Here is a 15,458-nt window from a genome sequence, read left to right as displayed (position 1 = left end):
CAGACAGTGTGTGTGTGGAGTGTGAGTGTGAGTGAGTGTGAGTGTGTGTGCATGCGTGTGTGTGCGTGCGTGTGCGTGTGTGTGTAGTGTGTGTATGAGTGTGTGGAGTGTGTGTGTGTGCGCGTGTGTGTGCGTGTGTGTGCGTATGTGTGCGTGTGTATGAGTGTGTGTGTGTGTGTGTGTGTGTGTGTGTGTGTGTGTGTGGAGTGTGTGTGTGTGCGTGTCCCTTACTCTTTTACCCAGAGTAGGAGAATTAAGAACCAGATGACATAGCTTTAAGGTGAGAGGAGAAAGATTTAATAGAAACCCGAGGGGCAACTTTTTGGTGGGTGTATGGAACGAGGCAGGGACTATAACAGCATTTAAAAGACATTTGGACAGGCACGTGTCTAGGACAGGTTTAGAGGGATATGAGCAAATGAGCTTAGATGGGGTATCTTGGTCGGCATGGAGGAGTTGGGCTGAAGGGCCTGTACGACTGGATCTGCAGTCTCTGGTATGTCCACTGTGCAGACGTCCATAAATGATAGGAGCAGAATCAGGCCATTCGGCCCATCAAGTCAACTACGCCATTCAATTATAGCTGATCTCTCTTTCACTCTCAACCCCATCAAACCACCCAGTGGGGAATATCCACCAGGTGGCGCCATAGGTGGCAGCCTCGCCAACAGCCTGTCTCGACCATTTCTTCTTTTGTTGTTTTTAGTCTGTTTTTAATTGTATGTTTAGCGTATCTTCAGCTTTTGTATTATGTTGGGGGAAACCTTTTTTATCTCTTCCCTCGACGGAGATGCGACTTTCTCCGTATCGTATCTCCGTCTGCACTGTGGCCTAACATCCCTTTGTTAGGGATCGACTGCGGGACCTGCAACCGCAGGAGCCTCGATCGCCCCGATGCGGGGGCTCTGATCGCCAACTGCGGGGGCTTCGATCGCCCCGATGCGGGGGTTCTGATCGCCAACTGCGGGGGCTTCGATCGCCCCGATGCGGGGGTTCTGATTGTCAACTGTGGGGGCTTCGATCGCCCCGATGCGGGGGTTCTGATCGCCAACTGGAATGACATTGATATGGCTTTAATCAAGGTAGTCATTGGTGTAATTGTAAAACCCTTAACTTATATTTGCAATTTATCTTTCAAAACTGGTGTATTTCCATGTAAAATGAAAACTGCCAAAGTCATCCCACTACACAAAGCTGGAGACAGAAATCAATTTCCAAATTACAGGCCGGTGTCGTTACTCTCTCAGTTCTCAAAAATATTAGAAAAACTGTATGTAAGTAGATTAGATAACTTTATCGAGAAGCACGAATTGCTAGTTGATAGTCAATATGGATTCAGGTCAAACAGATCGACATCCATGGCATTAATGGAGTTAATTGAAGACATTACCAGTTCTATAGATAACAAGAAATATGCAGTGGGTGTATTTATAGATTTGAAAAAAGCATTTGATACAATTGATCATCATTTGCTAATCAAAAAACTGGAAAAGTATGGAATCAGAGGGGTTGTACTAGAGTGGATGAGAAGCTACATAAGTAAAAGACATCAGTTTGTGCAAATAGGGGACTGTAAATCAACATGCTTAGAAATAACTTGTGGAGTCCCACAGGGGTCGGTTTTGGGCCCCAAATTATTTATTTTCTATATTAATGATATATGTAGGGTGTCAAACCTCTTGAAATAGTGTTATTTGCAGATGACACTAATATTTTCTGTGATGGGGACAATTTGCAGCAGCTTTTTGGAGGTGGTCACAGCAGAAATGAGTAAACTAAAAACATGGTTTGATTTGAATAAATTATCATTAAATTTAAACAAAACCAAACTTATGCTGTTTGGAAAACGCAAAATAAATACACAAGTAAAAGTAATGATAAATAATGTTGAAATAGAAAGAGTGTATGAAAATAAATTTCTGGGTGTGATTCTTGATCATAAAATCTGCTGGAAACCCTATATAAAACATGTGAGAGCAAAAGTAGCACGGAGTATTGGAGTGATGGGGAAAGCAAGGCATGTTTTGAATGAGAGAGCACTGTATATTCTGTACAGCTCACTTGTGTTACCGTATTTAAATTACTGTGTGGAAGTATGGGGCAACACCTACAAAACCACCTTACAATCACTAAGCACACTACAAAAAAGAGCTATTCGTATAATAAACAATGTAGGTTATCATGAACACCAATATACTGTATTTAAAATTACACACCTTAAAGATTAAGGATTTGGTAGAATTTAAGACTGCACAAATAATTTATAAAGCAAAAAAAAAACTGCTGCCTGTAAACATACAAAAACTGTTCAAAGGCAGAGAGGGGGGTTATAACTTTAGAGGGAAACTAAACTTGAAACAGCATTATGCTTGGACCAATTTAAAAAGTATGCGTATTTCCATTTGTGGGGTGGTTTTGTGGAATGGTCTTGACGAAACGATTAAACAAAGTATGAATATAATGCAATTTAAAAAAATGTACAAAAGATATATCTTTGAAAAGTACAGTAATGAGGAAGGAGAATGTAAATCTCACAGATGTTAATGGTGCTTGTTCTTTTTGTTCTTTTCTTTTTTTGTTCTTTTTTTCTTAATAGCTTGATTGGAGTAGTTTTATTTGAATTGTCTGTTTAGTTTATTTTATTGAATTTTGCATTTGTTAATGGTGAAGAATGGGGGTAGGACTTGACAAGCATAGGCTTCTTCCTATCCCTTTTCGAACGAGTCTAATGTGTATTATGTTGAAATTGGCTTTTGATTTTTTAATTTATGTATGTACATATATGTTATGTATATGTGTATGTGTATGTGTATATATGTGTATATGTATGTATGTATATATGTACATGTATGTGTGTATGTATTTATGTATATATATATGTATATATATAATTTTCCTTTTATTTATTCATTTTCATCTTTTCTTTTCTTCTTTTTTTTTTTTTAATCGTTCGAAATAAAGATATCATTCAAATGCGGGGGCTTCGATCGCCCCGATGCGGGGGCTCTGATCGCCAACTGCGGGGGCTTCGATCGCCCCGATGCGGGGGTTCTGATCGCCAACTGCGGGGGCTTCGATCGCCCCGATGCGGGGGTTCTGATCGCCCCGATGCGGGGGTTCTGATCGCCCCGATGCGGGGGTTCTGATCGCCAACTGCGGGGGCTTCGATCGCCCCGATGCGGGGGTTCTGATCGCCCCGATGCGGGGGTTCTGATCGCCCCGATGCGGGGGTTCTGATCGCCAACTGCGGGGGCTTCGATCGCCCCGATGCGGGGGCTCTGATCGTCAACTGCGGGGGCTTCGATCGCACCGATGCGGGGGTTCTGATCGCCAACTGCGGGGGCTTCGATCGCCCCGATGCGGGGGTTCTGATCGCCAACTGCAGGGGCTTCGATCGCCCCGATGCGGGGGTTCTGATCGCCAACTGCGGGGGCTTCGATCGCCCCGACTGCGGAAGTTTCGATTGCTACGACCACGGGAGAAAAGGAGGATAGAAAGTATAAGTTATTTGTCTTCCATCACAGTGGGGAATGTGAGGTGGCCAAAAAAACAAGATGGACGTGCTGCCTGCGCTGGTGGGGACTCGGAGGGAGCGCCGGGTGTGCCGTGATCTCGGGGTTTGCGGGGACATGGCTCCATGAGGACATCCCGGAGTCTAGTGCGAGTGTGGACGGCTTTCTGACTGTTCGGGCGGACAGGGACTGCAGAGAGACAGTGGTCGGTACAATTCTGTGTGTGTGGCCCGGACATTGAACTGATGGCTGTGGGTCTCCTCTTGTGCTGTGTGCCCTGGGGATTCTCACACGCCACTGCCGTGGCTGTTTATGTTTAATCTTTATGTAATTTTGTATCTTGTCTGTTTTGTATGACTGTATGGCAAATCAAATCTCACTGTACCTCAGTACACGTGGCAATAAAGGACCATTGAATCATTATCCTGCCTTTCACCCCATAACCCCCGACACCCGTCCTAATCAAGAATCTATTAATTATTAATTAATCAACCAATTCACCAAGAATATAAATATATCCATTGTCTCCACAGCCACGTGTGGCAATGAATTAGCTAGATTAGAATCATAGAGTGATACAGTGTGGAAGCAGGCCCTTCGGCCCAACTTGCCCACACTGACCAACAATGTCCCAGCTGCCCCAGTCCCTCCCACCTGCCTGCGTTTGGTCCATATCCCTCCAAACCTGTCCTATCCATGTACCTGTCCGACTGTTTCTAAATGATGGGACCGTCCAAGCATCAACTACCTTCTCTGGCAGCTTGTTCCATGCACCCACCACCCTTTGTGTGAAAAAGTTACCCCTCGGATTCCCATTCAATCTTTTCCCCTTCACCTTGAACCTATGTCCTCTGGTCCTCGATTCCTCTCCTCTGGGTGAAAGACTTTGTGCATCTACCCGATCTATTCCTCTCATGATTTTGTAATTCCTCTCACAATTCACCCCGCGGGTGGCAGACAGTCTCCTTACCCAGGTCTTTCCTGCGTTTGAACTCGTTGATATTGGTGTTGATGTGTACCACGGCCTGTAGGGCCTCTGCCAGGGGCTTGTGGTCAGCGTGGAGCGCCGGCGTGGACTTGAACAGCTCGCTCAGCAGCAGCGGGTACTTCATCACCCGCTGCACCGGCCTGATCAGCAGCGAGCCCATGTCCAGCAGGCTCGACTTCCCCCTAGAGAGACAAGCACGGGGAGTAGCACGGAGGCAACACAATGCAGGCAACACCTCCGCCAAACAAGGACCTTCTGCGGAACGACTGGGGAAAGGTCAGGAGAGTGGGCTGAGAGGTGGCTCATGGAATACAGCGGAACATAGTGTGTGGAGTCATGCATGGTGGTAGAAGGAATAAAGGCGTAGACTATTTTCTAAATGGGGAGAGGGTTCAGAAATCAGAGGTGCAAAGGGACTTGGTAGTGCTGCTGCAGGATTCCCAAAAAGTTAATTTGCAAGTCGAATTGACAGTCCACATGTTCATAGGTTCATGTTAGTAAGTCACAGGAGCAGAATTGGGCCATTCGGCCCATCAAGTCTACACTCAATCACGGATGATCTATCTTTCCCTCTCAACCCTATCCTCCTGCCTTCTCCCCATAACCCCTGACACCCGCACTAATGAAGATTATGCTAACCTCCGCCTTGAACTGGAGGAGAGAAAGGGCCAGATCACATCAGGGCCGGCAAGAGATGACCCCGGGAAGGTCCACAATGGCCCACTGTTGGCTAGGGAAGGTGTGATAACAGGAGGGGCATGGATAGGCAACAATTAAGGAGTAGACCTTCTTCAGACTGATTGTGGGGGCGGGGAAGGGGGGCAGGTGAGGGGGGGGGGGGGGGTTGGGCAGTGAAATCTGGAAAAGTGTGGTGAGGCTGAGACAAAGTCTGGCAAGTGATAGGTGGATACAGGTGAGGGGTGGTTTAGATTGGCAGATGGGTGGACCAAGGAACTGACAGGAAACCAGAAGAGAAACACGTGACTCGATCGAGACGACCGGGTGATTTGATTGATTGAAAGATACAGCATGGAAGTAGGCCCTTCGGCCCATCGAATCCATGCTGACCATCGATCACCCGTTCACACGAGTTCTATATTATACCACTTTCTCATCCACTCGCTACACACAAGGGTCAATTTACAGAGGGCCAATTAGCCGACAAACCCGCACGTCTTTGGAGTGGGGGAGGTAACCGGAGCACCCGGGGAAAACCCACGCGGTCGGACAACATAAGGACGGCCATTAATTGGAGTTTACTCAGAGAGAAATCAGTTCTTTATAAATTAAAATGCATACTTACTGCTCCTGATATATTTTCCTAAGTGAAAAAGAAATAGAGCAAATTTAAAACAGAGTCAAAATCAGTTGTAAATATTACATTGCAGATTGCAGTCTCTAATGGGTAGGTAGATGTTTGAGGCATATGGGCCAAATGCAGGCAAATGGGACTGCTCTAGATGGGGTATATTCGTTGGCATACATAGAACAGTATAGGAACAGGCCCTTCAGCCCACAATGTCCGTGCTGAACACGATGCCAAAATAATCTCATCTGCCTGCATGCATGCGATCCATATCCATCCATTGCCCGCATTTCCAAGTGCCTATCTAAAACACCACCACTGCCTCCACCACCACCCCTGGCAACATTCTCCAGGCACCCACCACCCTCTGTAAACTCTTGCCCCACACAATAACAATGGAACCATCCTACCACCAACTAGAGAGCAGTCCTGACCTCCCATCTACCTCATTGGAGTCCCTCGGACTATGTTTAATCAGTCTTTATGGGACTTTATCTTGCACTAAATGTTATTCCCTTTATCCTGTATCTCTACACTGTGGACAGCTTGATTGTAATCATGTATTGTCTTTCCGCTGACTGGATAGCACGCAACAAACACAAGATGTTCATTGTACATGTGACAATAATAAACTGCACTAATGCGGATAGAGGTCTTTAAAATGATGAGAGGGATAGACAGAGTTGATGTGGACAAGCTTTTCCCTTTGAGAATAGGGAAGATTCAAACAAGAGGACATGACTTCAGAATTAAGGGACAGAAGTTTAGGGGTAACATGAGGGGGAACCTCTTTACTCAGAGAGTGGTAGCGGTGTGGAATGAGCTTCCAGTGGAAGTGGTGGAGGCAGGTTCGTTGGTATCATTTAAAAATAAATTGGATAGGCATATGGATGAGAAGGGAATGGAGGATTATGGTATGAGTGCAGGCAGGTGGGACTAAGGGAAAATAATTGTTCGGCACGGACTTGTAGGGCCGAGATGGCCTGTTTCCGTGCTGTAATTGTTATATGGTTATATGGTTACTATATGGAACGAAAGCGGAACGAAAGCTAAACTAAAGTGAACTAAAGCTGAACCAAAGCTGAACCAAAGTAAATTAAAACATCAATGTCAAGCACAGGCATGGCCAATGTTGGGAGATGTCTCTTGAGTTGGTGGCAGTAGATCTCCTGGCTTCACTCCCAGTAGGTGGATACAGTGCAAGTCAGCACCTCTGAGAAAACAGCACCCCTGCAGTAATGTACAGGAGAGGCAGTACTGTGATCTGCACTGGGACTTAGTTTATTTCAGTTCAGTTCAGAGATACAGCATGGAAACAGGGCCTTCAGCCCACCGAGTCTGCGCCCACCAGCGATCCCCGTACACTAATGCTATCCTAAACACACAAAGGACAATTTACAATTGTACCAAAGCCAATTAACCTACAAACCTGTACATCTTTGGAGTGTTGGAGGAAACCAGAGCACCCGGAGAAAACCCACGCGGTCGCAGGGAGAACGTAGAAACTCCGTACAGCCAGCACCCGTGGTCAGGGTGGAACCCGGGTCTCTGGCGCTGTGAGGCAGCAACTCTACCGCTGCGCCACCATGCCACCTGTAGATTGGCATCAGACGCATAGCTGAGAAGGATGCTGACTTAGACACGGACAACACATTCCAAAGATATACAGGTTTGTAGATTAATTGGCTTGGTGTATGTTTAAATTGTCCCTAGTGTGCGTGTCGGGTAGTGTTAGTGTGCGGGGATCGCTGGTCAGTGCGGACTCGATGGGCCAAAGGGCCTTTTTCTGCACTGTATCTCTGAACTAAACTATAAACGAACAGGTCACTTACTTCAAAACATCAACCTGGGTCCTTATATGCTGCTGGATTTCTTCATCTTTGTCATACATTTCCAGCAAACTGTTGGTGTCATCATGGTGGTAACAATAGATTTTATAAACTTCCTCCAAGGGAGTTTTAATCTGCAAAAATATTTCCCCTGTAAAAAGAAAGTAACATTAGGCATTGGTTACAAGAGTCAGGAAGTGATCATGCAGCTTTATAGGACACTTTTACACACAGAGGGTGGTGAGTCTGTGGAATTCCCTGCCTCAGAGGGCGGTGGAGGCCGGTTCTCTGGATACTTTCAAGAGAGAGCTAGATAGTGCCCTTGAAGATAGATCAAGATAAGTCAGGGGATATGGGGAGAAGGCAAGAACGGGGTACTGATTGTGGATGATCAGCCATGATCACATTGAATGGTGGTGCTGGCTCGAAGGGCCGAATGGCCTACTGCACCTATTGTCTATTGACCATGGCTAGGCCGCATTTGGAGTATTGCGTGCAGTTCTGGTCGCCCCAATTACAGAAAGGATGTGAGGGCTTTGGAGAGGGTGCAGAGGAGGTTTACCAGAATGATGCCTGGATTAGAGGGGATTAGCTCCAGGGGGAGTTGGACTGACTTGGACTGTTTTTAGTTCAGAGATACAGCATGGAAACAGGCCCTTCGGCCCACTGAGTCCACGCCGACCATCGATCACTCGTTCACACTAGTTCCCTGTTATCCCACTGCCTACACACGAGGGCCAATTAACCTACAAAACCGCACGTCTTCGGGATGTGGGAGGAAACTGGAGCACCAAGAGGAAACCCACACAGTCACAGGGAGAACGTGCAAACTCCACACTCCAGCACCCGAGGTCAGGATCGAACATGGGTCTCTGGCACAGTGAGGCCAGCAGCTCTACCAGCTGCGCCACCGTGCCAATTAGAACACAGTAGTTTGAGAGGAGACAATATATAAGGACATAAACCCATGAGAGGCAGAGATAGGGTAGACAGTCAGAACCTTTCTCCCAGGATAGAAATATCAACCACCAGATATAACTAAGGTGAGAGGGGCAATGTTTAAAGGAGATGTGCGGGGCAAGTGTTTTTTATACAGAGGGTGGTGGGTGCCTGGAACGTGTTGCCAGGGCTGGTGGTGGAGGCAGATACGATAGTGGTGCTTAAAACACTTTTGGGTATGCAGGGAATGCAGGGATGTGGATCACGTGCCAGCAGAGGTGAGTTGGTTGGCATCATGTATGGCACAGATATTGTGCGCTGAAGGGCCTGTTCCTGTGCTGTACTGTTCTGTGTTCTGCATTCTATATTCTAAGTTAAGCTGATATCCTCTGCCTGCCTGTAAGCCGTCATGTGGCCAGTGTGAGGAAGGGTCTCGACCTGAATCGTCACCTTTTCCTTCTCTCCAGAGATGCTGTCTAACCCGCTGAGTTACTCCAGCTTTTTGTGTCTATTTTAGGATTAAGCCAGCATCTGCAGTTCCTTCCTACACATAATCATTCACATTTTGCCTATACAGAGGGTGGTGAGGGCCTGGAACGCATTACCAGGGGTGGTGGTGGATGCAGATACGATAGTGGTGTTTGAGAGAATGTTTGATAGGCACTTGGACATGCAGGGAATGGAGGGATATATATCACATGCAGGCAGAGGAGAGTTGGTCTTGACATCATGCTTAACCACCAGGTGGCGCCGTACGATGGCAGCCTCGCTAACAGTCTGTTTCGCCTTTTCTTCTTTTGTTGTTTTTCGCCTGTTGTTAAATGTATATTTTAGTGTATCTTTAGTTTTGTATTAGGTGGGGGAGGGGGGGTGGGGAAACTTTTAAAAATCTCTTTCCTCGACGAAGATGGACTTTTTCCGTATCGTACCTACGTCTGCGCTACGGCCTAACGTCGAGGAGCTGACGGTCCCTTTGCTGGGGATCGATGTCGGGAGCTCCTACCGCGGGAGCCACGGACTTAACATCGTGGAACTCGCGGTCCCTAGTTAGGGACCGGCCTCGGGTGTTCCATCCACAGGAACTTCGACCACCCCGATCGCGGGAGCTTCGATCGTCGGCTGCGGAAGTTTTGATCGCCCCGACCGCGGCAGAATAAGGAGGGAAGAAGCTAATACGTTATTGCCTTCCATCACAGTGCGCTGTGGTGGATGTCCATGTACATTTGTATGTAGTTGTGTGTCCTGCTGCTTTTTTGTTATGACTGCATGGCAAATCAAATTCATAGAAACATAAAAAATAGGTGCAGTAGGAGGCCATTCGGCCCTTCGAGCCAGCACCGCCATTCATTGTGATCATGGCTGATCGTCCCCAATCAATAACCATATCCCTTGATTCCACTAGTCCCTAGAGCTCTATCTAACTGCTTGTATCTACTATCTTGTACCTTCTATCTAAATTCCTTGTATGTTCTTACATACTCAGCTAGTAAATTATTTCTATCTCTGTATGTTTGGCCTGGACATTGTGGGCCGAAGGGCCTGTTCCTACGCTGTACTGTTCTGTGTCTTGTGTTGTTAATCAAGTGTGCAAGCACATATCCATTACCAATCATCTGTGTCTCTGGACCCTCATCAGTGACTGCATCTTCCAGCATGGATGACAATGTTGAAGATATCTGATGGACTGATTCGATGTTACTGAACAAGCCATCCACATCCAGACTCTCTATCTGCAAAGAGAGAGGGAGAGACCAGCATTAATTGACATAGATTCTTCACATCATAGCTGAGGCAGGTACAATAGCAACATTTAATAGACATTTAAACAGGTAATTAGGGTTAGCGAACCAAGCCCGTGCCATTTACACTAGCTCTATCCTACACCCCCGAGGACAACTTACAATTTTACCGAAGCCAATTAACCTACAAACCTGCACGTCTTTGGAGTGTGGGAGGAAACCGGAGCACCCGGAGAAAACCCACGTGGTCACGGGGAGAACGTACAAACTCCGTACGAACAGCACCCGTGGTCAGGATGGAACCCGGGTCTCTGGTGCAGTGAGGCAGCAACTCTACCCGCTGCTGTTCCTCATGCCTCCGTTTACCTGTTTCTCCCGTAGAGGCTGCACCACCTGGGTGATGCAGAGTTCCAGGTCCTTGCAGTGATCTTTCTCCGTCTGCACGAGTTCTTCAATGACTTTCCTCCTCCGTCGCATCAAGTGTTCCCTCTGCTCCTTCGGGTCGAGCGGTGGGGTTGCAGACACCTCAGGAATTGCGTGGGGAGTCAACTTGTCTGCAGGGGGTGTGAGCGAAGGGGATAGAGGAGAGAAAGGGTGAAATGTCAGAAAGTGGAGAACAATCAAGAGGTCACTCTGAAGAACAGAAGACCATACATTCCTCGTGCCTCTGCCCACCAGGCAGTTAGGCAAGGTTATACATAGACACAGAATGCTGGAGTAACTCAGCGGGTCAGGCAGCATCTCTGGAGAACATGGACACAGAGTGCTGGAGTAACTCAGCGGGTCAGGCAGCATCTCTGGAGAACATGGACATAGAATGCTGGAGTAACACAGCGGGTCAGGCAGCATCTGTGGAGAAGGGTCCCAACACTGAAACATCACCCATCCTTTTTCTCCAAGGATGCTGCCTGACCCGCTGAGTTACTCCAGCACTCTGTGTTCATCTTTCGTATAAACCAGCATCTGCAGTTCCTTGTTTCTACAATTAAGTTGCTCAGTTAGTGCTGCACAATGCTGGTTGAGCTACTGCCTCACAGCGCCAGAGACCTGGGTTCAATCGGCACTTCAGCGTCGGTCAAGAGTTAAAGAATGTGCAATTGCCAAATGTACTGAAAATTATCTTTTGCAGCAAAGTCTTGTGTTTTGCACAATCTTCTTTACCGCATGAAAACAGGCCATTCGGCCCAACTTGCCCACAACGACCAACATGTCCCATCTATACTAGTCCCACCTGCCCACTTTCTGGCCCATATCCCTCTAAACATATCCTATCCATGTACCTGTCTAAATGTTTCTCAACCATTATGTGAATAAGTAACCCCTCAGGTTAGAGTTGCCAACTGTCCCTTTTATTATCTGGGACATGCCGTATATTGGGCTAAATTGGTTTGTCCCGTACGGGATCGCCCTTGTCCCATATTTGACTGCTGCTACTCGGGTTGAGGGGACTGTCGGGTCGAAGCGCCGCGTCCGGCCCCGCCTCACCCGTCCCGACGTAGTGCAGCCCATGGAGTGCAGCAGCAGCTCCTCGCCCAATGCCCCGTCGGTCGGCAGCCCGGCCAGCTGTCCGACCTTCGGACCTTCGCTTACCGCCGACACCACCTGTCATCGGTTCATGAGTTGGATGGGGTGCCGGACTTTGCACGCGACGTCACGCGGCCCGGGCCAAAACTCCTCAGCTGGCCCGCCGGCTGGGCTTTGTGTGCAGTCCAGCACCCGGGCCAACTCATCATTCACCCAGCCATGGCCGAGAATTGCCGTTGGGAATCTGTCCCGTATTTTGACCTATTGTCCCTTATTTGGGAGTGAGAAAGTTGGCAACCCTACCTCAGGCTCCTATTGAATCTTTCCCCCCTTCACCTTAAACCTGTATCCTCTAATTCTCAAAACCTATGTCCTCTGGTTCTGGATTGCGAGGGATTTTGTGGGGACAATCCTTTAGTTACTGCCTCTCCAATAATTTTTGCCTTATTCACTCAGCGCATTATTACACTCTATAATACTGTGCTGCAAACAGCAGTCTCTCTAGATTGCGATTCCTCAACACTCAGACTGCACTGCAAGGTTATCCTACCTTCAATGTGGCTCTGGGAAAGAGGGAACATATACAAGACAACTGGGTTACCCGGTGAAGAAGGGTCTCGACCCAAAACGTCACCCATTCCTTCTCTCCAGAGTCTGTCCTGCTGAGTTACTCCAGCATTTGGTGTCTATCTTTGGTTTAAAACAGCATCTGCAGTTCCTTCCTAAACAGGGTTAACCGTTGTATTTCTTCCCAACAGTGAACTACACTTAAATATTTGTCAGACCATGACAATGGTCACAGTCTTCACTAGATTAATATACAGCAAACACGTCATTACACTAGAGAGGGTGCAGAAGAGAATTCACGTGTCTGACGAAGGGTCCTGACCCAAAATGTCACTTATCGATGCATAGTTGAGTTTAGTTTAGAGATACAGCGTGAAACAGGCCCTTCGGCCCACCGAGCCCGCTCCAAACAGCGATCCCTGCACATTAACACCATCCTACACACCACATCAGGGACAATTTACATTTGTACCGAGCCAATTAACCTACAAACCTGTACGTCTTTGGAGTGTGGGAGGAAACCGAAGATCTCGGAGAAAACCCACGCAGGTCGCGGGGAGAACGTACAAACTCCGTACAGACAGCACCAGTAGTCGGGATCGAACCCCGGGTCTCTGGCGCTGTACCGCTACGCCACCGTGCTGCCCTCACGTTCTCCAGGGATGCCGCCTGACCCATAGTCATAGAGCACGGAAACAAGCCCTTCGGCCCATCTTGCCCATGCTGACCAATATGCTCCATCTACACTAGTCCCACCTGCCTGGGTTTGGATCATATCCTTCTGAACCTATCCTATCCATGTACTTATCCAGATGTCTCTTAAACATTGTGATAGTACCTGCCGCAACTACCTCCTCTGGCAGCTCGTTCCATACACCCTGCATCCTCTGTGTAAAAATAGTTGCCCCTCAGGTGCCTATTAAATCTTCCCCATCTCACATTAAACTTATGTCCTCTGGTTCTTGATTTCCCCTCTCCTGTATAAAATACTCTATGCATTAATCCTGTCTATTCCTTTATAAGATCTCCCCTCATCCTCCTGCACTCCAAGGAATAGAGTCCAAGCCTGCCCAACCTCTCCTGATAGCTCAGGCTCCTGATTTCTGGCAACATCTTGTAAATCTTATCTTCACTCTTTCTAGTTCAACGATAGATTAAAGATTCTATTCTATTCTATTCTAGGGGCACAGCGGTAGAGTTGCTGCCTCACAGCACCGGGGAGCTGGGTTCCATACTGACTACGGGTGCTGTCCATATGGAGTTTGCACGTTTTCCCGGCTTTCTCCGGGGGCTCCGGTTTCCTCCCACGCTCCAAAGACGTGCAGATTTGTAGGTCAATTAGGTGGGTACAAGTGTAAATTGTCCCTAGTGTGTAGGATAGTGCTCGTGTACGGGGGGAGATCACTGGTCGGCGTGGACTCGGTGGGCCAAAGGGCCTGTTTCCGCGCTGTATCTCTAAACTAATTTAAACATCTTTCCTATAAGTATCTGCTGAGTTGCTGCAGCACTTCTACCTCACAGTCAAATACATTTTTCAGAGCAGCTTTCTCTTCACGTTTAAAGAGTTGGTGTGTTTACGTCTGTAGGACATACTGTTCCTGGACTCCCATTAAACCCTCTAATTGACATTACCTAGAAATAGCAAGGATTCTATTGAGCATCATTTGCATTGACTGCTAACAGGCATTTTCCAAGAAAGAATTACACCTTCGGGCATCTTGTTGGAGCTCAGTAAACACAGTCCATGTTCGAGATAAATGCGGATAATCATCGACAACACACAACCTCACACCGAGCTCAACAACACTCCCTTCCCTTCAGTTTACAGTTTAGTTTATTGTCACGTGTACCGAGGTACAGTGAAAAACTTTCGTTGCGTGCTAACCAGTCACCGGAAAGACAATACATGATTACTATCGAGCCATTTACAGTGTACAGATACATAATAAGGGAATACTGTTTTGCGCAAGGTAAAGCCAGCAAAGTCTGATCAAGGATAGTCCGAGGATCTCCAATGAGGTAGATAGTAGGTCAGGGCTACTCCTTTGTTGGTGGTAGGATGGTTCAGTTACCTGATAACAGCTGGGAAGAAACTGTCCATGAATCTGGAGGTGTGCATTTTCACACTTCTGTACCTCTTGCCTGATGGGAGAGGGGAGAAGAGGGAGTGGCCAGGGTGTGACTGGTCCTTGATTATGCTGCTGGCCTTGCCGAGGCAGCGTTAGGTACTCGTGTCCCTTTTCCATGTGGACGGGTGGGATTAAACAAGCACAGTGGCGCAGCGGGTAGAGCTGCTGCCGCATCAGCTGCGAGGTGCTCTCGGGGCTGCTGTACTTGGCACGTGTGGCCCGTCGCCCCTCCTACGCCACAGGGAACACCCAGGCCATCTTCCGCTTCATCTGGGGATCGAGGATGGACCGGGTGCGACGGGCCACAATGCACATCAGTAGGCATCGGGGGTAAAAGCGTGCCCAGTGTCGCCCTCCCCCTGATGGCCACCTTCGTGTGTGGCTCCATCAGGCAGAGCCTGATCTCGGGTGCTGACTGTGTGGAGTATGCACGTTCTCCCTGTGACTGTGTGGGTTTCCTCTAGTATCCTCCTGAGTCCCATAGATTCTTCAATGAATGACCATTGTGTGTCAGTGTCATGCACATCACTGGATGTTTTCAAGAGAGAATTGGATTTAGCTCTTGGGGCTAACGGAATCAAGGGATATGGGAAAAAGCAAGAACGGGGTACTGATTTGGATGATCAGCCATTATCATATTGAATGGCGTGCTGCCTCGAATGGCCTACTCCGGCACCTATTTTCTGTTTCTATGTTATCAGACAAATCTCTCACAGTCACACAGCACGGGAACAGGCCCTTCAGCCCAACTTGTCCATGTTGACCAAGATGCCATCTAAGTTAGTCCCATTGGCCTGCGCTAGTCTCAAATCCTTCTAAATCTTTCCGATCCATTTACCTGTCCAAGTATAGACAATAGACAATAGATGTCCTTCGAGCCAGCACCGCCATTCAATGTGATCATGGCTGATCATCCACAATCAAT

At 47.7% G+C, this 15,458-nt stretch overlaps 1 protein-coding gene across 1 annotated transcript in view; it reads right to left on the bottom strand.

Moving 5' to 3' along the window:
• Positions 1-15,458, bottom strand: part of arhgef38 (Rho guanine nucleotide exchange factor 38) — an 89,812-nt gene that overhangs the window by 32,766 nt on the left and 41,588 nt on the right. The window contains exons 2-6 of the mRNA XM_033020225.1: positions 10,680-10,867; positions 10,181-10,304; positions 7,639-7,786; positions 5,804-5,821; positions 4,483-4,682 (exon numbers count right to left, since the gene is read on the bottom strand). Coding sequence (XP_032876116.1) covers positions 4,483-4,682; positions 5,804-5,821; positions 7,639-7,786; positions 10,181-10,304; positions 10,680-10,867 — 678 coding nt within the window. The remainder of the gene's footprint in view (positions 1-4,482; positions 4,683-5,803; positions 5,822-7,638; positions 7,787-10,180; positions 10,305-10,679; positions 10,868-15,458) is intronic.

This window comes from Amblyraja radiata, chromosome 1 (assembly GCF_010909765.2).
Source record: "Amblyraja radiata isolate CabotCenter1 chromosome 1, sAmbRad1.1.pri, whole genome shotgun sequence".
In the NCBI taxonomy this organism is placed as follows: Eukaryota; Metazoa; Chordata; class Chondrichthyes; order Rajiformes; family Rajidae; genus Amblyraja; species Amblyraja radiata.
This window is presented reverse-complemented; position numbering and strand designations above follow the sequence as displayed.